The sequence below is a fragment of the Dinoponera quadriceps genome, unplaced genomic scaffold, assembly GCF_001313825.1.
Source record: "Dinoponera quadriceps isolate SergipeBrazil2010 unplaced genomic scaffold, ASM131382v1 scaffold533, whole genome shotgun sequence".
In the NCBI taxonomy this organism is placed as follows: domain Eukaryota; kingdom Metazoa; phylum Arthropoda; class Insecta; order Hymenoptera; family Formicidae; genus Dinoponera; species Dinoponera quadriceps.
In genome coordinates this window covers 29,211-51,411 of record NW_014554780.1, presented here as the reverse complement: position 1 = coordinate 51,411, position 22,201 = coordinate 29,211, and the positions used below count along the sequence as shown (strand labels likewise).

Below are 22,201 nucleotides of genomic sequence, written 5' to 3'. Positions count from 1 at the left end.
GATCCCCAAATGGAGATCGTGGCAGCTAATGGGTTAATTTAGCCCGATACGTTTCTCTTATCGCATTTTCTCTTCTCTCTCTCTCTTTCTTTTTTTTTTCTTTACGATGGAACACAACAGATACATTCTGCGCAGTGATAATTTCAAGCGGATGTTTCCAACGATTGCTCAATCGGAATCATTTACGCATGTCGCTAAAGAAGAAGGTAAACATGAGAATACTGCAGTGAGTTGCTACGTGATTAAGAAGATCAGAGATAGATGGCCGGAGGCCATCGGCCAGCTTGTTATGGCTTTGCCGGAAAGTAGATTTGGTATCATTCTAGTCATACACGTGTGACTAATATGTGTCGATATATATATATATATACAATAAATGTAGATAAATTTTCATGTTGTTTATAGACACGCACATACACACACACACCAGCAGCGTCATTCTAAATACATGGATTCTACAGGAGAGAGATATAATAAAAAAATCATTAATCTTATAAAAACAAAGAGAAAAGCAGAATTGTCATTGCCTCTGTCATGAGATGTGCCACAAGTATACAAAAAAAATTCAAAATTTTGCGAGTACACGTTTAAAAGTAAATATAATTTTAGGAACTTCAACATGAATTTCTTTTTCCGTGTAGAAATTTACATTGAAAAAAAGAAAGCCAGTACGTAAACAATAACTTGCCTGCACATGTCCGCCGAAGAAGATGATCGTTGCTAAATTATGTGACGAAGTAATGCTTGAAAGAACATTCGGTATTGGAATACCCCGGTGTGATGATGATTGCAACGTTATCTGATAAAGACTCAGTGACGGTGCAAGAGGACGGAGATTAACAATTTGCCCAAGATTCGATCTTTCGCGATATCGTTCAAAAGCCACGTGCGTGTGTGACGTAACACGCTACAATATGCGTTTACTACGTTCGGTAATGTTGAGTTTGGCGTCGCTTCGCTGTCAATATATAGGAGGTTACAGAAGATTGTCGCATTGTCGACCGTCGATAGCGCGTACATATAAAAGGGAGCTCTTAAATAAGGACGAAAGAATCACGTTGCAAGTGATTTTATTTATTATTTAAGAAACATTTTATAAATGAACTTGCCATAAAAGAGCGGATAAATTTGCATCGCGTCGCGTGTTGTAAGACCGTAGACTTTTCATTTTTTCCTCGTGCATTAAGCGCTTCTGATCCCGTCACACGTCGGGGAAATCCGATTCATATTGAACATTTACGTAATTATTACGCGCTTGTAGCGTCAGAAAATGCTGTCAAACTCTGTTTCAGGGTCAAATGAAAGCCAAAGTATTTTCCGACTCACACAGAGGAAGTATTAATTAACTTTAATATGACGCTAATACGGAACTTTTCTCTCCTTCTTAAGATTAAAGATGATGTTTCGGAAACGATCGTGCAGGCGATTTAATTCTAACTGGGAATCTTTTTCCCAGTGTGCCTCTTCGATAACGTAATTATCATGCCAGAGATGATGAGAGTAGAAGGAAGAGGAGAGGAGAGGAAGAGATGTGTAAGTATTGTATTCATACTCATTACTCAACAAATCATTACTCCTTCCAAAGACTCTACTCTTTTACAGTGCGATATTTCGCTCTCTGACTGCGGAGTTCGCGCACGCGTTCGCCTGCATCGAGAAAGACGAGGTCTTATCTCACCGCACAGCTAATTATGACTCATCCGTGAATACAATTGTTACAATTTATCTATTATAATATTCAGCCCTCTCATCATCATGCATGTACGCCCATTGATTCGATAACTCATTCGAGACTAGTTTAAATTGCGCAACGATCGCACGCCAAATGCGCGCGTCGTAGAAAAACAAAAACGGCCCGATGAACATAATTCGCAATTGTGGCTCCGCTAATAAACATGCACTGAGAATCACGTGCACGATGAGCGTGTATGTGAGTTGCAGTTAATCTCCGATTAAAGGCCGAAACGAATCGCGTTTCGTGCGTGAAGAAGAAAAACACGCGAAGCGACGTAAAAGAAACAGCCATTAGTTGAACTTTTGTTAACATTTTATTTTACATTCTAGATAACACATTATTATTATATTTGTTTCATATGTCACGAAACATGCTTGAAAACAAATTAATTGATCTGTTTACGAAAATATAAATTTTTCCTATTTTGTTTTTGTTGTATCGCCTTTATAAGTTAAGAAGTAATATTTTTTTTTTGTATTCACCTTTTTCACAGAAAAGATTGTCGGTTTGACGTCGATTCGATGTAATTTCGATTGTTTCGAAATCGATTTAACGTTAATTTGACGTCGAGTCAACGTACATTTCTAGCTTGGTCATAGTAGTTTCAAGACGTCTTTGTTCGGCGGCTCTGGCGTGCGCACGTGCTCGCGAGGTCTTTGTTCGTTATAAAACCGCCTATTTCTGAGGAAGTCGTTCTTTCTCGGCAGAACGCATTTTTTCTGTAACTCGTATCTTTTATACTTTGAGTGGAGCACTCCTTTTAAATGCTTGGAGCCAATATATTAAAAGAGAGAGAGAGAGAAAGGAGGAAAATAGTATCGAAATTGCATTATTATCGATGACACGAGATATATTAAAGCCAAGAGATATGACAGGATATTTCGATACAGCGAGACTTTAGTATGATATCAAGAGACATCCTCAGGATGAAATGTACCATGTGGGAATTAGCCTTCTGCATAATATCTGACTCATGAAAAGGTCAAATACAACCTTCCGTTCTGTGACGTGACTCAGATTTCAAGTAAATCGTCCGAAGTTTAACTCTCATCCGGAGGAACTCGATTCATCGTCCGGGGCATCTCGCCTGGAGCGAAGTTTATTTTTCCTCGTCCGCTCCAGCGGGAACGCCGTACTCGCCCGTGATCTTTGTTATTCGGAAACGCCGGAACGGAGCGCTAAAGCGAGCGGCTCTATTTTGGTCTCTTACGGGTTGTCACTTTCGTAACACACAACAACGCGCGCGCGCGCCGTGCGCCGTGAATTACGCAGAAAGCCTCCTCTCTCTCTCGTGGCTCTCTCGGTCTCGTCTCGATCTCTCCCACCAGATAGATTTAATGATTCCAGCTCCCTACGCTGGACTTTCGGCCGGATCAGCGCCGGCCGCGCATCGTCAAGTCAGCTGTCGTCCAAGTCGCCGGACAGTCGAAGGAGCCGTTCGTGTGAGCGGAGAGAAGAAGAGCTCTCTTCTCCTGTCATTCGTGCCTTCCGAAGTTCAGTGTAAGTGCTTTGACTCCGTGCCTCCGATCGTCGTAATTCGGTGACGTATTTGCTGAACGCATCGGTCCCCTTTCTTCCCAGACTCGGCGAACGAGACGAGCCTGGCGTGTTGCTCTTCTACCGCATGTATGGCGAGAACCTCAACGTGAAGGTAATGAGATAGAGAGAGAGAGAGAGGAAGAGAAGAAGACCGACGAAGGTTGAAACCGGCTCCTCGAGTCGGCAAGTCTCTTGACCGAACCGGGGTTACACAGAGAGAGAGAGAGAGAGAGAAGACCGTCCGTTTCACGGCGAGACCGAACATCCGTCAAATTTCCGAAAGCTTCTCGCGACATCCGCAGTAACGGGACGATTCTCCTCGAATTGATTCGATTTAACATCTGGACCGATCGGACGCTCGCCGGTGGAAAGTCTTCTCGTATCTCACGGTCTGTATTCACGCGGAGCGGAAATTCAGCCTCGGTGGGTTCAATGATGTCACAGGAGCGGCCGGTTTCGTAGTCGGCAATTCGTCGCATCAGCAAAAAGTCTCAAGGATAGTGCGCGAAAGTATGCGTTTGCATTTACCGGGCGCGCGCAGAGAAGCGCGTGCCCTCGCGCAAACGACGGGGAGTGGACCGCAGTCAGTCGCCTCTGCGTCCGTCTTGTGTGAGCGATTAACGTCGAAAAATTTATGTCATCTTGGATAATCGCAACAGTCGCGACACAACAATCCGACTCCCGTGTACGGAAACCGCACGTCCTCCGTGATTTCGTTCAAGCGACCCGGACAGAACAATGTCTAAAATCAGGCCGTGAGACGTCTCGAACGTGCATTTAAGACGTCCTTCTGTAAGATGCCCTAAATACACGTTCGAGAGGACTTCAAAGACCTCTCGTAACCCGATTTTAGACGCTGCCCGGGGAACGAGCTAAAGCATTATCATAATTGCATGCAGAATACCACGCACGCGTCCGCCCGGCAACATATAATCGTGCGATAAGTATATCTTAGCATAACACGCGACTGCCACGGTGTCCTTTGTGCGATAACAGCGGTCGGATTGAATGAATGAGGAGATAAGCGTGCGGATTGAGATCAAAGAGATTCCTCTCAAATTTCACCGAGAAATATTTATTCGCAAGAGGGGCGGCGGCAAGGCCGAAACTCGACCATGGAGCTCCGTACGTTTGTCCGGCACGTTTTCACGCTCGTCGCTCTCGTGAACTGCTGCGGATCCGTCGACGCCGAGAAACGTAAGTGAAACACAAATCGTCAGACTTCAATTCGTTCGCCGAGCGAACGAGTTCTCCACGGAGGAAAAAAGATTGCTCGATTCAGCGTGACAATGAACGGACCAAACGCGTTTTCATTGAACCCAGACAGCAGAGATTTCTAAAGGGCTTCTTAAGATGATCAGCTAATTATGTTAATTATATAGCTCAAAATGTGTTTTTAAAGAATTCGTTGGAACTCACGTTATATATAGATTTAAATATGATCTAATTATTAATACAATTAGAAATAGATCGATCATTCGGCAGTTGAGATATTTGCCACTAAAGATGACACTTTTTATACATATTGTTTAAGATTTTATAATGTTCTATTTTTAACGTTCTATCTTACGTTACTGAAAATACAGCACTCTGCGATACAACTACTTTAAAGACATCTGAAGTACATCTAAAAAATAGGACGTCTTTATATAATATTTTAGAAGTTGGAACTGTCTAGAGAAAGGAAACGGAAATCGTGGTTCTAAAAATGCAGCTTATTAAGGCCCGGAAATTCTGTTTCCTCCAGCCAGATCGCAATTGATTCGTTAACGTCGCGTTAATTCGACCGATCATTTTCTTCTCCGCGACTTTTAGCTTACGGTTAGACGAAATCACATTTTGGAGACATTCCGCGTGATCACAGGGACAATGATTAATCGACGAAACCCGGGGAGATTCGCGGAAAAAAGAATCTCTCTCTCGTCGGTCCGTTGTTAAACTGTTAAATTGTAAAATTACGTTCGCTGATTGTGACGCGCGCGAGTCATCGTTCCGCCGTAAAAGACAGTCGGAAGGTTACGATCGACGACTCCGCTCTACGCTGCCGTTCTTCCGCGTTCTCTTTCTCGCGAAACGACCACGGACTTAAAACGTCTTTCCTCGTCGGACTCGTCGAATAATCAGGCGGTCTTGCCATTAAATGCCGATGAGGCAATTTGCTTCCATACAATAGCGTTGCGATCAACATTGCGAAAGGGATATCCGAAGTGCTGAAGAGAAAGAGAAACGATACTTCGAAGTAACGCAACCCTCCCGAAAAAGTAATACCGGCGATCAGTATCAGCACCCATAATACTGATCGCTTACTACTGAATACCGATCGCTAGTGCTACGTTTTCGTAAGTAAATCGTTGAAGAATCGAATTTCGAAGCGTAATAATTATAAATACGAAACGTAACAGTTAACGCAAGATAACGTGAGATTCTATCCCTCTCCTCGCGTGTCGGCGAGTCAATTACGCGAAACATAAATCAATCGTTTTATGTGTAAACATGCATCCGGAAATATCGATGATACGATGACGAGGAAAACATCTCTCATCCACTTCGAGATGTGATAGCGTTAAAGAGGAACAACATGATGTTTTAGTGAGATTGTGCCTTGTCGAAAACATGCACACCGCAATAAGAGTTCATTCACTCTGTCCTAAACTGGTCGCACTGAACAGTCCGATAGCGTGCGTCACGGACATCAACAGGTAAGACCTCCTTTCCTCCGGAAAGAACACCGATTCAGTTATACGGCTCATAAATCGATCAACTTCCCGCTGACTTGCTTATGCGAAACTGCGATGAAACTGATCTAGATTCAGCTGTCTGCGTCGATTGACCGTTGGCGAAGCTGATTTTACCGTATTGGAGCCAGAAGACCTCGTCGCTGCAGCGGCTTACAGCGAATACAATGTTCTAGTCACGAATGAATTAAGATTCTTCCCAAATGGTAATTAATATTCGTACGGATTACGCAAAGTGCCTTTCCAGAGTGTTCCTCTATAACGACAGATTCTTCATCATTTATTTATTTATTTTGTTTGTTTGTTTATTTATTTATTAATCCACGGGATTAATACTCCTCGACGTACAAGATGTTGAACGGAAATAACTCTGTAGAGATATCTCTCGTTTTAACCAGTTACACAAATCAATTAGAATTTCGACACTACGAGAGATAACACCCATCAGGCGACGTCCGGAAGCATTAAGTAAATTACAAAATAGACCAATAGATTTAGGGTATTTGTTACATAGGTATCCTTCGTTAAGATATATAACACGTTAGAATAAATACGGCACCCCGTGTATTCCTATTTCACTCAAACGGATTAATATATTTCGCTGCTCCATACTGAGACATGGCGTTTTTTCTTCTAGATAAACAGCATTTTCAAATGGTGGCTTTAGTACATAAAAACGTGAAGCACATATGGGACGTGAAAGGCAAGCGATTCTGCCACCCTGGCTTCGACGTCAGCAACGACTGGACTAAAGCCTTCTCAATAGTAAGCGCTCCTCTTCAAATCACTCGTTGTACTTCCCCGGTGTATCGAGCGTGATGATTTCAGTACTTCGAGAACTGGATAATCCCGAGAGAATGCGACCCCGATAAGACGCTGCTCGAGAACAGAGTGCACGCTTTGTCCAATAACTTCGAGATGGCTTGTGTCGCCGGCTCGTGGTCGCCGGACGCGATATTCGACGGGCAATTGAGTACGTGTTCAATCCGAGGAACGTGACAGGCGAGAGTTGCACTTTACACCGGGAGAAATATTTTCAACTACACCCTTCTTATGGTTTCAACAAAACTAGTAGTAGCAATACACACGTTAAGTTAATATCACTGACATCCAGCAGAAACCAACTAATAGTAATATTACACCAATGTTATATTCTCACACCAATGTTAATTTCTCACTCAAGAATGTAAGTGCAATATACGCAGCAATTATAACATTGCTGTAATGTTACTGTTAATTAGTGTTCACCGGGCTCTATAGTAACACTTCTTATAGTGATAACTCTACTACTATGATGATTATAGTTGCAAATATTTTTCTCTCAGTGTAGAATTTACCGACGATCGTGCTCTCTTTCTCTACGTCAAAATGCATTCTTTAATTACCCTCGAATGTCCTCTCTCTCGTCGTTTGCAGAATCACAGTACAGGAATCTCTGCGCGGCGTGCGACAACCCTGCCAGTTGTTACATCGACGACAAGTACCACGGACGCGAGGGTGCCCTGTTATGCCTAACTGACGACGTCGGCGACGTCGCCTGGGTCAGGCTGGATGACACTCTCCTGCACTTCAAGGTAATCGACGTTAACTCTCGACTGGTCAATTCAACCGTCTCCTTAAGACGACGGACGGTATAACGATTCAGGGAGATCCCGCCTGTCAATCTAAGAAACTCGGCGGGCTCGTGGCTGCGCGATTCGCCGTATTAACGCGTTCGCTCTGTGGCTTGATGCAGAAAGAGGCGGTCGACAAGCGGAATTACAACTATCTGTGCTCGGACGGCGGCACCAGGCCGGTCGTGTACGACAAGCCTTGCGTCTGGATATCGAAACCCTGGCCGGTCATCGTGGCTAGTTCGTAAGTTCGCACTTGTTCCTCCCCGCGTGAACGCTACTTTCCGTTTTTTCCGTTTCCTTCGACCTCTCGGGAAAACGAGCGAGATTAAAAAGAAAAGCGGTCTGTCTCGCCTCACCTCAGACACATCGCCGAGAAAATCGCCCACACGATGAGCCTCATGAAGAACACGACGTTCGGCTGGGAAATGAGTGTGTTGCAGCTGATGGAGAACTATCACATTTCTCCGGTCAGTACAGAAAACCTGGAAACGCCCGAGGATTACTTAGGACGATGTAATGTATATGCAATACGGGAGCTTTATACTTAGTTTGCCGCTAAATCGCGACGTAATTGTACATGTGTAACATTCGCTGAAGCATGCAGTTTGTCCAATGTCACACACACACACACACATACACACTTGAGAATCCGTTGAAGATTTTCCAATCGTCGATTCATCACTAATCGATCTCATATTTGTTGAACAGCATATGAGAAAGTTCCTCGATGAAGTCAAAGAGATAAAAACTTCATGAAGCTTTTATGGGGAACATTTGAGAGTTTTTACCATATTTATGTGTAAAGGAATATATTTCGTAACATTTAAAGGAATATTTAAAAGTATTCGATGGATTCGATGCACGCGCGCGCAAATCTCTTGCTGCGATCCCCTAACTGTCCTAATAACCGTGTTTATCCTTCGGCTAAAGTCCCGGGTTTCATGAGCGGTAACAACCGTGCGAGCTGCCGACCTTCGCGACGGGTGCAGTGGTGCGTGGCGTCCAACTTAGAGGAACGTAAGTGTCGTTGGCTGAGAGAGGCCGCCATCGTTTACGGCGTGGAACCGCCGATCTCCTGTATCCAGGAAACGAGCAGAGCGTCATGCTTGGACGCTCTGCGAAGTCGTCGCGCGGACATCTTCGTCGCGAGACCCGAGGAGCTTCTACAGGCGAGAAAGTAAGCCAAGAGGATAAGAAATGTTTCAACCGGGAAACCTTTTTGAATTGAAAATTTAACATAAATTCAACTCATTTCAACTTTTTGCAATTTTCACTTCAAATTTCAATTTTTCGATTCACTTCTTTCAAACTTTTTTTTATGTTGTATATAGATTTATTATTTCAGCTCTACAATGCCAAGAAGAGGACTTGGTCAAAGAAACCAAGGCCAATAGGAGCATGCGAAGCTTGTCTCCCGTTGGCTTTGGTTTACCAAACCTTTTTTTAACCATACTCATTAATCTATATCATTATATTAGACCTTTTTTATCCTGATATACCACAGCAGTTACATTCTGTAAATTGATAAATTTCACAATTTAAATTTCCACTCTTGTACGTAACACTTATTATATATATTTGCGCGTCGAGATAACCGCTTTCTTGTTATTTTAAGTAAGAGAAGACTTCTTTCCAGGAAAGGCCTGAAGTCTGTCGTGTACGCGTTGTCGAACAAGAAACAGGAGCTGAACAAAATCGCGGCGGTGGTGAAGCACGACTCGAGATTCAAGAGCCTGAGGGATCTCAAAGGCGCCAAGGCGTGCTTCACGGGCTACAGGAGTATCGGTAGGTACTATGCAAGATAAAATAGAGTTCAGGATCTAGTGTCCGATCAGTTGCAATCGTCGTCTCTTGCCAGGCTGGAACGCTTTCGTGGCGACAATGAGGCACGCGTCCGCCGGGAAATGGGGTTGTCAGGACGCGCAGGCGGTCGCCGAGTTCTTCAAGGACAGCTGCGTCTTCGGCCTGAGCGACAAGAGCGAGCTGCCGGCCAATTTGTACTCCTTGTGCAAACAAGGTGAGAAACAAAGGACGGACACGCGTGGGACGCGCTCGTAAACGCGACTGATCGTGAAGATACGAGCGGGTATACCGGCGCGAACGGCCGGCGTTGTTCATTAAATTAGCACGTTTCGTTAAGCCGTGCAGCACGCGAAAATGTGCGGTGTAAATCGCGCTTCACAGTGAAGTCGACGAGAGAGCCGTTGCGAGGGAGCACTAATATTCCGGCGTAATTGCGCGCGCATATGAACCGAATAAGCGAAGAAGAATGCCGGGAATATCGAGGCTGCGATCTTTTCGCAGGAGAAGCTATGGGCGATGATATAAGCGCCTTCGACTGCTTGACTTCCGGCCTCGCCGACGTCGCCTTTGTCAATCTTAAGGCCATTGAGAAGAAGACCGGTGAGTAGGTAGCCAATTATTCGCAACTCATTACGGCTGCCAGTATTTTTCCGCGTATCCTAACGTCCAATGCCGCAGGTAATTTCGATTCAGATCACGATGCGAGCGAGAATAAGGGGTACAAGGCATTGTGCTTGGACGAACCGGACGCTCAGAAAACAGGCCCATGCTTGCTCACTTGGACGCCTTTCGGCGCGGTATGGTTTCTCTTCTTTATAAAAACAATGTAAAGGTAAAAACAATGTAAATGCTTGGTCTATAAGAGCCGACGTATGGGCAAGAATTACATTCATTTCAGGTGATCACATGTTATGCACGATTAAAACAGATAGCATGAAATTCCGAAAGACGTCGTAAAGATAAATCGAGACATAAAAATTGCGTGTATTTGATCCGTTTTTTATTACATTTGACGTCGACAGAGAGAAGGAAATTACGTGACATATTTTTCAATTCTCCTACGATGCAAATGTGTTAATGCGAACGTGAACTCGTAATTGTTAACGCGGGCTTCTGGCTTTAGGTGATAGCACATGAGAATATCACGAGTCTGAGGCGCGAAGAGATTTACTCGATGCTGCTCGAGATGGACTATCTGTTCGGGGCGACCCTCCCCGAGAACATGCAGACGCCTGCTTTCTCGATGTACGGGACTTTTGACAAGGTCCGCGACGTTATTTTCCCGGTAAGTGAGCGCGAAGCGAACGTAAAGTGAACGCAAGTCAAATGCGAAGCGCTTTTGTGATGAAAAATTGCGTGCATATTCGGTGCGCAACGGAAGCGAGGAAGACGTTGTCATGAGAAAATTGACGGGTGATGGCCAACGCAACTGTCGGCGAGATTGCCACAAATTGAGCCGTAAGAGTCCACATGCATGTGAAACGCGTCGAATTGCACTTCCGAGATAGGAAAAAGAAAAAAAAGGCGAGTCACAGAGTCACCATAGCTAATCCCCACACATGCAGTGCTTGTAACATAAAGTTTACATTTACAAAAGATGTTCGAGTAATGACTATTGTTTTATCTCTCTCTCTCTCTCTTTCTTAATGTAGTTTTTATTGAATAAATTTTTCTCCTTACTTCTTATCTTGAAAATATACGAAGTGGTAATGATTATTGTCTCACCCTGTATAAGGCATTAAAACGTAACAGCGTCGCGGAAAAAATGATAATGAACGTGGATCTTTTATCGTCGCAGGAAGAGACGCGTCATTTGCAATTGCACGGTCGTCAGATGCAGCAAGTGCGCAGTTACGATCAGATTGTGGAGGATCTTCTGAAGCAGGAGGCTTGCAGCGCCGCGAGCAGGTGGATCTCTCACTTCCCGGGGGGGATGTTCTCACTGTGTATGGCTGTCTTAATTACTTCAAGTCAGTTCTTGAACTGTTGAAGCACGACGATGATTATGCTCTCTATAAGGATACCAGTATCGTTGTGTGTGTACCATGTAATGTAATAAAGAGGAGAACATGTGACATCAGACCCGTGGGCTGTGTATAAAATTTATGTATATTTCAGCTATACAATCCTATCGTTCCGTTTATACTCTTCTCAATATTCTTCCTTAAACACGATATATATTTTATACAATACACTATATAAATGTACGTATAAATGTGTTAGAAATGCTATCTATCTACATGGACGGCGTTTATCTTCTCGGACGGAACGCGATAGAAAGATCTATATATATTATGTATATATATGTATATATGTATGTATGTATATATATATATATATATATATATATTGAGCGGAAGAAAGGTTGTGACGCTTCTTTTTCAATGGATTTTACAACACATCTTTATGCCAAGAGAGAAAATTTGTTTCTTAGTAATTCTGTGATTTCTTCTATAATTGTAAATTTTGTAATTTTTCTATAATTTTTTTATTGATTTGTTATTTTAGTATTTCTCTCTTCAGGAGATAAAGCTTTCTGTTGGATACCGGATGCGTTATCAAATGCATCGAGGTAAAGGTGCTGTCAACCTTTCTCCTATTGATTACACGTACGAATAAGTGTGCAAAAATCTCAATCGTCGCGTGTTTGTACAGTATACAAAATCAACAACGGCTTGTGAGCGTGTATCGATTACACGACTCGAAAAATTGTACTCTCATGTTCGAAATAATCAGAGACGCGACCACTGTTGTACGTGTCGTTTCGCAAATGTTACAAACTATAATACCGGTCAGAAGAGATTGTCCCCCGTTGTCGAACGTCCGTGAAAAAACGCAACGAGTCACCTTGCACTGAAACGATACTTGCCCGACCCAACGTCCAACTTATTTGCTTTGCGAGTGCACGTGTAGATTGGAAGTAGGAAATTCGTGTTCGCAATCCCATAATGGAACTATTATGCGACTCTACGAGAGATCTACTATCGGTGTAGTTAATTATATAATTCACTTCCCATTATCGACTTATGTAACGACCTTCTTGTTTAGGAAACCGACACATATCGTGAAAATACGTTCAGTTCTTGCAAGAAATCCTCCCTCCTCGAGTAGTAAAAATCTTTCCTCAACTTGTGCACCTCCACGTCGCCAGACTCCATCCCGAGGACCTGAAGAGCGCGCATTTTGAAACTCAGACTGTGCAAGAGGGTCCTTTCCCGCATATTATGTGTTCTACTTGAACTCACCAAGTACTGATTCGCCATATCTTGATCCATAGTGCAGGGGGACAGCTGCATGCTGCTTATCTTTCCCCACTTTTGCATCGGGAATGTATGTACAGGGCAGACGTCGCTCTCGCTCAAGTCCCACACGTGAATTCTGTCGGATTGACAATTATCGTTCTCATCTCGCCGCTTTCCACATCACACCCGTTATTTCGATTGCGAGAGGAGGATCTTACCGCGACTTATCGTCCAGAACATATACGGTTAACGGTTTCGTCTTCGACCATTGCAGAACCTTGATCCTGTTCGTGTACTGCTCGCTCTTCAATTGCACGATCGGCCTTTCCACGTTCAAGAAATGAAGTCGAATCGTCCCGTCGTCGCAGCCGACCTGATTCAATCGCAAAAGCAACATTGACGATCCCCGCCGAGAATGAAGCGGGACTTCGAGGTTCGAATCAAGTGAAAACAATCTTACCAAAAAGAACGACTGGCCGAAAGGACAGACGTCGATGCACGTTGAATTGCCGCAGTCACCTGCAATATTTAAGCGCAGCCGATAAACGTCAGGCTTCGTCGCGATGTCAGAATGAAGCGACAGAACTGAGCGACTCACTTATCTCGGCTGGCTTGTACGTTAAAGGGTTCGTTCGGTTGCCGATACAAGTGGCATGCATAACGTCGGTGCTGTTAGTCGCGACGTAAACGTTATTCGTGTCCGCACTGTCCACATGCATGTCGAGGAACGCGTTCGTTCTAGAAGAAAGTCGAACGATTAGGAAATACTTTCCCGTCGGGCATACATATCGGGCTACAGTCGGCAAATTAGTGTCAATTAAATCTTAACCCGAGTTTAAACTCTCATCAGACAAAAAACAGATTCAGATTAAGGTTTAATCGACGTTGATGAAATCGGACATAAGCTGCATCGAACTTCAATCAAGCTAAGCAACGATTAACATTAATGACGTTAGAAGCGAGAAAATGTATACATCTAAAAGAATTCTTGCGAAGCATGTTGAAACAAATAGTCGTAAAATTAAGTCGTAAAATTAAGGTGACAAAATTATAAGATAACTTAAAAATGTTGGTTGTATGTAATGTTAATTTTATAATTATTTATTGATTGTTAGAGTAAGAAAAAAGTTTTCGAAATATCTTACAAGAATATTTTGCTTGACTGTATCGGCTATAAATCGACTATATGTATCATTTTACGGCCGTATTTCAATGTATTTCGCAAGAATTTTGTGCGCATGCGTCATTACAAAATCATCTACTAAAATTTCTGCTGCAGAAGAAACTGAGAAAGAAGAGTTAGACATTTCAATTGCAACCTTGTAAGTTAATCGTCATTTGGCTTCATCGGAGTTGGTGCAACCGGGCCTGAAAGTCGCTCCACTTTTTTCTTCGATTAGTTTCGCAACGAATGTCGCGTTCAGTGGGAGAATTCGTTTTTTAGCAATTTTCAGAAGCTACACTTTTTCTTCTTTTATTTACGAGATGCGCTGCGAAACTCGTCGAAAGAAAGTGCGGCCACCTTCAATCCGCCGACTATGCGCGACGATTTCTTCTTTTTCGCAAGTGCGCTACGTTCGTGATTATACATTATATTGCTATTTCTATTTTTGAATTACGTTTTCGCGTTCTCCCCCTTCGTCAGGGACGTTTTCTGATTCTTTATGAGTCTTATGTCGCCCCAGTGAGACAGTCCCAAGTCGTCGATACTTATACCCATGTTATGCACGATACTCCACACTACGAGACAACCGTCCTCGTCTAAGCTACATATCTGTTAAATTCGTTAGGCACAGGCGAGGATTAGTAGAGGAAGAAGAAGACATTGTTACTACGACGAGCGTCGTGAACGTGTGTTGCGAACCTGAATAGGGACGAACTTGCCGCTGCCTCCTCCTTTCGCAGAGGCGGTCTCGATCTTGGAAAGCACGCGTATGGCGACGATCGGCGACGTGTGCGTGTCCTCCGACTCCGCCGTGGTCGTGTGGGTCGGCGTTCTTATCACCCAGTCCAATTCGTTCGCCTTGTCCGTGACCTTCTGATGCCACATCTCGTCCTCTTTGAGATCCCAGAGACTCAACGACCTACGACCAACGTTTCACTCTTCGAGCGGACTCGAGCGACACGTAGAAACTTCACGCATCGGCGCGCATCGAAATTTCGCGAAAATTTGCCACGAAGAATGAGAAATCTCGCTTCCCCTTGCCAATTTGTATTGGCGTGATAACGAGATTTCTCGTTTCCTGTCATCGGTGTGTTCAGGCTTCTGGCTCCTCGTCGCAGTTGTCTTGTTCGACGACACCAGAAGCAAGAAAACGCACACCCAAAGTTCTTGTAAGATACGTTCGATTAAAAAATACGGCAATGAAATAACACTTATAGTCGATCGAGCACATTTGTAAAATATTCCAAAAACTTCCCGTTTAGAGTTATTGTTAATTATTATTATATGAAACCGTAAAATCAACGTGACATGCGACCGTAATTTTGAACTTTTCTCGACTTTGCCACCTTAATTTTACGGCTATTTATTTCAACATATTTCACAAGAATTCTTTTAGACACGTACGTATTCCCGCTTCTGACGTCATTAATGGTTGCGAAGGAACAGGAGGCTTTAAAGAGAAGAAAACTAAGTCGCGTACCCGTCCTCGAGACCGGCGAACACCACGTTGTAATTCGTCAAATGAAAGCAGCAAGCAGTGATGGGGCACTGCGAGTAGAACAGTTTCTTCGGCATTGACGGCTCCGAGATGTTCCAGACGCATCCGATGCAACAGTCGGTGATGTAATCCTGCTTACTGGCGGTTTCTATCTCCTGTATTAACATCAACATAGAAAAAACAAAAAGAAAGAATTAACGACGTTCCATCGAGTCGTATCGAACCATAATTGGTTAAGCGCTCACCTCTTCCACGGGAGAGTGTACGGTGAGCAGAACTTTGCTCAGAACCTCCGAATAATGTATGATCCTCACCGCTCTGCTGGCCAAGAACGTCACCGTGTTCACGGAGAGCTTGACAAAGCCTTCGCTGAACGGTAATTCATCCACGTCGTTTTGGAAAACGTTGCCACCGTGTTCTCTTTCTTCCAGTAGAGACAGAACGACCGTGCCGGCGCGATTCAGAAAGTCGTTCAGACGCAATACGTCGTACGACGGCCGTAAGGGAAAGTTTGCATCCTCTGTGTCCTCCAGGTCGCTCCCTACGCCGATTTGTTCCTGCGAATTTTCACGAAACTCAGAATGTAAATTCTTGCTTGTGTGAACTCCAAATAATCAATTTTTAGGCTGAATTAACGAGTATAATAAGCCTTTAAGGGATTATTGTTGCTTTTGACAGGAAACGCCTTTAGTCAGAAGTCACATTTTACACTTTATTGTAAATTCGGACTTACCAATTTGAACAGGTTTACGTCCTGATTATCGCGCAATTCGTTCCTACAAGTTACGGGAAATTGCGTCCATTTGTTCCTGTGAAACACCTCGTCCGTCTGTATCTCAATGTCTATGTTGTCGTCGCCGGTCTGAGTAAATATCTGCGAAATACAGCATGTGATGGGGAGAACTGATGCAATTCACCAAAGGGTTACGTACTTGTTGAGTGTTCAGCCTCCCGTAATTTCTTATGAACTCGTCGTAAGGCACGGGGCTGCACTCCAGAATCGACCATTCCATGAAATCCAGTTTGATCATTTCCAACAGTTCCTCGCCCCTGCTTCGATGCTTACGCGAGTTCTGCGAAGACAAAATGCGCCGTCAATACGCAGAAATATGAGTGAGACACTGCATCCAAATAATTTATAATTATATAATAGAAAATACACAATTAATAAATAATAATTTATAATTGTTTTGTACATACATACAATATAAAATCAGAGATAAAAGAATATCTAGATAATATTATCTGTAACCAACTTGAATATCTTCGAAAGATAAAAATATTTTATTAACGACTAGATGAAAGAGTGAAGCAAATTTCCATTAACAGGTATTCGAAGTGATGATTGGAATCAGTGCAACTTCTGCTAGATATATTTTCCCCCTACTCTCATATTTCGAAGAAGTTAGCGCCTCACCCAGTATAATAATTACTCGACGCGCGAGAACACATTACATCCTCGCGGAGACGACTTACCTCTTCGCGTCGGTTCTCCTTCGACTTGCGGAAGTCGATAAACGGTATCTGCGAAAGTGGCGGAGATTTGGTAAAATCTCCGGAGCGGCTGTCCTCGAAGCCCTCGTCGGTGGACGACGGCAAGGATTTGTTCTCCGCCGGTCTGTCATCGCTGCTCCCAACATCGAATACAAACGATACCAGATTACAATTGTAAATTTCGTGCTTTATTTCCACACAAGACAAACAAGACACTTCATGTAAGGCGTGTGCGAAGTGAAACGAGTGCGGCGAACAATAAGAGAACAGCGGAAACCAAGTATCCGTTTATTCGTCCTGATACCTGATCCCGGTTATCACGAACCTAAACGTTTTGCCGACCGGCTCTCTCAGCTCGGGCAACGGCGGTGTGTTCGAGTGATTTGCGAACATAGATTCCACCCGCGCCGCCCGCTTCCTCGCCTCCGCGAGATCGTAGTGCCCCGAGTCCAGCATGCGCTCCTCTTCGACCTTCGCGTGCTCCGTGCTGCTCACTACGCTCTTCTGCGACAGACACACATTTCCGTTAGATCGAAAACTTATCTCGTCGCCTGATGTTAACGGCGAATTAACGCCGGTACCTTCTCCCGTGTCTGCAGCTGGATCGGCTCCGGATGGGAATTGCTGTCGCTGCTATCCGACCTCTCGCTGATCGGCGAAGTCTCGCTGTCGGTGCATTCTTGAAAGTCGGACTCGTAATCCTGTAAGCCCATGTGAAGTATGTAATTTCATATATTTCATATTAAAATTCTTATATTCTGCTTTTATTCCCGTTATCATAAGCTTTTTCCAAACTGTACATTCTTTTCTTTTCTCTTACCTCAAAATCGTCCTCATATTCGTAGTCTGCCTCACCCGAGTCCGCTTGCGCGTTTGGACGACTGTTCTTGTCTCTCCCTTTGCTCTGTTCTGTGCTGCCAGGTTGCCTCGTAACGCTGTGCAGCATCCTAATCTCGCTTGGGCTCAGCGTCCTGGACTTCCTGCGTTCTCTGGACGACATTCGCGCTTTGGTTCTATCGGGTGCAGGAGCATCTGGCAATTTCCCCTTGTCTCTCGTCGCGCGAGATCCGGTCTTCTCGTTGAGTTTAGCATTCAACTTGCTCGTTGTCGACTTCGGCACGTATATCGTGCTGAGACCTCTCTTCTCCGAATACCCCGCTTCTCTGGATTTCCGCCTCTTCACTGTGCTGTCGTCGCTCAATTTAGCGGGCTTTTCGCTCCTCGTCTTGGAGCTTGTGCTCACTTTTGTCGACTGGCTGGACGAAGAAGTCTTGACCAGGCCGGTCTTGGACGTCGAGGGTGCGAGACTCTGCTTGACAGTCTTGAACTGAGAGGACCCCACCGATTGCTTACTGGTGCTTCTAGTCGATTGCATTCTACTCGTCGAGGAACTATGCGATGCCTTCGACAACCTATCTCCATCTCCCTTGTGCTCAACACTTTGCGACTTCCTCGGGAAGTTGGGTTCCAATTTTTTCGACGTTTCCACGTTGCTCTCGCCGCCAAGTAGATTCTTCGATCTCGATCGCGTACGTGTCTTGACGTCATCTTTAAGCTCGGTTTTCTTAGTGGCTCCCTGAAAAGAAAGTACATTATCGTCGACGTATCGAACGGTATATGCGAACGCGACAACACATCGTTACCGTCGGCATTGTTCATGAATAAGAAATGACGAGAACGAGTCGTGCATCGCGCCGACTCTCACGAGGGATGTGCATAGACGATGAGTTATACGCAGCCGGTAATCCGTTATTACGGCGACGTACTATTGACATTTACTTAGCTTCGCGGGAAGCGATATGTCAATAATTTCGAGGCTGACTCGGACGAAGCGAAACCTTGACCGTAAAATGTCAAATTCGAGCGATCGTGCGAATGAAAACCGGCGAAACAAACTGCAGCTTACGAGCCCGCCCTTTCTTCTTTAATCGGAGACGCGACACGAGGATTGCGCCGGCACATTAAAAACGCGCGAGATGCTTACCTTATTAGACATTATGCTGCTAATTGATCGGTGTTGACAGTCGCGAGCAGTCGTGGAGCAACCATGATGTAAACTGGTGGTCTGTTCTTCGTAGCTGAACTAACTACAGTGCGTGCTGCACTGTAACTTCGATCCTCTTCCTTTCTCGCTCGGTTATATATTTGTTTCATTCTAAAGGCTAAAGTGCAATCTAGTTCCAGTTAGGCTGCGTTCGGAAACATCACATTGAGGGTAAAGTGGCTTTTAATTGACTAATCGGCAAAATTTTGAAAATTGTCAGTGCTATAAAGTGGGCACAAGTGTATTATTTCTGTTTCTTCAGATTATTTGGAAAAGCATTCCGAGAAATCGTTGAAAAGTCAAATCAATCTTACCTCCGATTTTAGTCCCAAAGTCTCCGCTATGAGGCGCCACCGTTTTTAATGACGAATCGCGGACGTAGTACTCAACGACAAGTCTGACGTGTTTTTATTTTCAAGTAATTCGAATCCGCAATGAATCAGGCAATTATTGATTCTCAAGAACAACTCAACGATTGTATCAGACACCCTTCTTATTTCCAAGCGTCATAATTCGTCTCACGACGAATAACCTTCTTATTTTGAGTTGAAATAATTAGTACCCTACTTGCGCCTGATAGGTTTTCAACGTATATCATTAGATGGCGCCACGCGGGTCGTTAGGAGCTCAAATCATCAGATACAAATTATATTTTTATCGTAATAACTTTCTCTCCGTATATACATTTCTGATAAAACTAAAAGATCTAAAATGTAGTTCTCTAATTTCTCCACTTTCTCTGTCTTTAACATCAAATCGAGGTCGTAGTACAACTCAACAAATCGAACAAGTGAACAATTTCAGATTTTGCAGTAGACGCCTTCCCGAAATACATACATTGCGGAATATACACAGTGTGTCGAGAACTACTCGCTAAAAAATATTGAACAATCATATCAATGACATTGAACGATGATAATGACCGAATGACAATGATGCTAAGGCGATACATTGCAACAGAGTACGGTGGTGAGAACGATATAAAGAAAGAACGCCTTTTTTCATAATAAATAGGTTTTTAATAATTTAATTTGTTCACTATACATATATATCGTGTTAATTGCAATATAAAAGACATGGTCTTGAAAGTCCTTAAACGTCGGCTTAAATTTATATACGAAGTGCGTAGATGTCTTATAAAGGTGTCGTATGCGGAAAAGAATCTAACGACGACACGCGAGTCAGAGTCTGGTCGATCCAAATCGCACTTGAGAAAGAAAATCTCTCTCTCTCTCTCTCTCATGTCTCGAATTGCTCGACGGTGCCTCGATGTATCACAGAACAGAGCTCCGCCGAGAGACGAGAGAGAGGAGAGGTCGCTACTAATTTCGAAATAGCTATTCCAGATTTGAGAGAATACGGTATACATATGGTTGCATCGGGCACACCGTGATATACAGAGAGTAGACAATGACACAAGTACTCAGAAGCAATCTCCTAAATCTGCCTTTGCACGAGAGTTTCCCCTCAGGGCGAACACACACGTTCGCTGGCTGGCAGCAGCAATAACGTCCGGCCTGGAATTTTCCTCGAAGATTCCTTCTTCCTCGTCTTTTCGATCGCGTGAAAATTTCGCGCGCGCGAGATCGACCAACCGATACGAGGAAACACGATTTACACACGGTCGGAGTTGACGAGCGCTTACGTGGAATAGCATATTACACATACGAATAATATTACATTACGCAACAATAATATATATACTTAAGACACAGATAATATCGTGAAGACAGACTCAGAAAAGCGCTCGAATCTTCCCGATTCATCATTTTGTACTAGGAACAACGTTCTCGACGAAATTCGCGCGCGCGATCTCGCGCCGGATTCTACATGTTCCGCCGAGGTTTTATTTACACGCGACTCATCCCCCGGGGTCCTTCGTGGAAGGACCTGCTGCCTCGTTTCTCCGGTGCGAGAGCATACACCGATGCAACGAGAGACCCGGAGATTGGGATCGACCTCTCTCTAGTCCGGACTCGAGCGTCTCTCAAGCCGACCTCGGACACGTCGCGCAGCATTCGGTGGGTTTTCGCGCCGAGAGTGTTCTCTCCCCACCCGATCGGACGACTGCCGCGCGACCGGATACGAGCGAACACACGCCGGTGTCCGGGGGTGGCGCATAGGCACACAAATTTCACGAGTGAAAATTGGCAGTTTTCCTTCCGGCCTGATCATCAGTCGTCTCCGCCCGAGCGACGATTCGACGAAGCCATCGCCGCGAAGCCACACACGGCCTCGTCCGTGCGCCGCAGCAGCGACGTGGGGTCAGTTGCTGCGTTCAGAAAACACAACGGTCCGGTACAATTCGTCAACATAGTCTCGGTCTGCATTTAAGGATCTAACAGTAATAAAGGGCCAATAATTACTGATTGCTCACCCGATCGCTCGTGTTCTCTGAACGCAGCCATCGGAGTTCACGACGGACGGCGCGCGCATCTTTCGATTCGGCCGGGCGGGAGAGAGCGGGACTCTCCGACGCCGAGAACAGGCGACATGACACAGTCCGTTCCAACCGGCGTTTTAACGATACGCACGCCGCACACATCCCTCTGATCTTTACCCCACTTTGCCCCCGCGCCGCCGACATGACACAACGCTTGTGTCTCTATCGCGCTTACATATCGCAACTGCAAATTACATGCGCACGCACACACGCACATACGCGAGCGCAAATCGCGTGTAATGTTATCTCGTAGCAATTACCGCTTCTGAGAATCGCCTCGAACCGCCGCTCTCTCTCGCGTATCTCTAATGTAGAGACAGATACACACGCACACACACATCGTTCTCTCTCTCTCTCGCGACCGACCGTTAACAATAGCCGCGTGCGTACGTTCGCAAAAGCGTGCAGTCACCCACGCCTCCGCGCATACGTACGCGTTTATTTATACGTACGAGCGCGACACACGGCGTGAACGCGCTTCTTCCCCTCCCCTCCCCCCTCTCTCTCCTTCCCACGCCTCACGTCACTCTTACGTCGCTATTACTTCTTCTTCTCTCACCGTTAAGTCTCTCGCACACGCAAGGCTTTCTAATTATCCCTCAGAGGCTCTCGCTCGGGATTTCGCGGCTTTTTTTAGAAAAATATATGTTTTATGTAGTCCGTGGGCGCTTTGTGTGTGCGTGTGTATGTATGAACGGGAGTGAATGTCCGGTTTGATGAGACGCACGTGTAGTAACTTTGTACCTAAGAGTTTTTCGTATACGCCTAATGTTTTTTTTTTCGTTTTCTTTTTCAACAACACGGCATATCCGAGCGGTCTCCTCGGCGAGGCCGCTCTCTCTCTCTCTTTCTCTCTCTATCGTAGGAAAACTCGCATCGACTAATCT

At 44.7% G+C, this 22,201-nt stretch overlaps 2 protein-coding genes across 7 annotated transcripts; one reads left to right on the top strand and one right to left on the bottom strand.

Moving 5' to 3' along the window:
• Positions 1–2,954: 2,954 nt before the first annotated feature.
• LOC106741825 (transferrin) lies at positions 2,955–11,510 on the top strand. Of its 6 annotated transcripts, none has more exons than XM_014614196.1 (17): positions 2,957–3,235; positions 3,317–3,386; positions 4,361–4,471; positions 5,865–5,973; positions 6,082–6,215; positions 6,647–6,774; positions 6,838–6,982; positions 7,426–7,583; positions 7,745–7,866; positions 7,987–8,138; positions 8,556–8,802; positions 9,262–9,410; positions 9,484–9,642; positions 9,930–10,028; positions 10,107–10,225; positions 10,552–10,713; positions 11,227–11,510. In XM_014614196.1, the coding sequence occupies exons 3-17, from the start codon at positions 4,390–4,392 to the stop codon at positions 11,416–11,418; spliced, it is 2,157 nt and encodes a 718-aa protein (XP_014469682.1). In that variant the 5' UTR covers positions 2,957–3,235; positions 3,317–3,386; positions 4,361–4,389; the 3' UTR covers positions 11,419–11,510. The 6 variants fall into 6 exon arrangements, with proteins under 6 accessions (XP_014469685.1, XP_014469684.1, XP_014469682.1 ...); XM_014614197.1 differs by having other exon boundaries at positions 4,271–4,471; XM_014614195.1 differs by having other exon boundaries at positions 4,174–4,471.
• A 3-nt stretch (positions 11,511–11,513) lies between these two features.
• Positions 11,514–18,823, bottom strand: LOC106741824 (WD repeat-containing protein 60). Its single transcript, XM_014614194.1, has 16 exons — positions 18,812–18,823; positions 17,648–18,403; positions 17,409–17,528; positions 17,153–17,331; positions 16,810–16,960; positions 16,266–16,406; positions 16,067–16,207; positions 15,579–15,890; positions 15,316–15,488; positions 14,535–14,754; positions 14,290–14,444; positions 13,269–13,408; positions 13,131–13,189; positions 12,889–13,043; positions 12,674–12,806; positions 11,514–12,595 (listed from the first exon to the last, which is right to left on the bottom strand). The coding sequence occupies exons 1-16, from the start codon at positions 18,821–18,823 to the stop codon at positions 12,473–12,475; spliced, it is 2,970 nt and encodes a 989-aa protein (XP_014469680.1). The 3' UTR covers positions 11,514–12,472.
• Between the last annotated feature and the right edge of the window lie 3,378 nt (positions 18,824–22,201).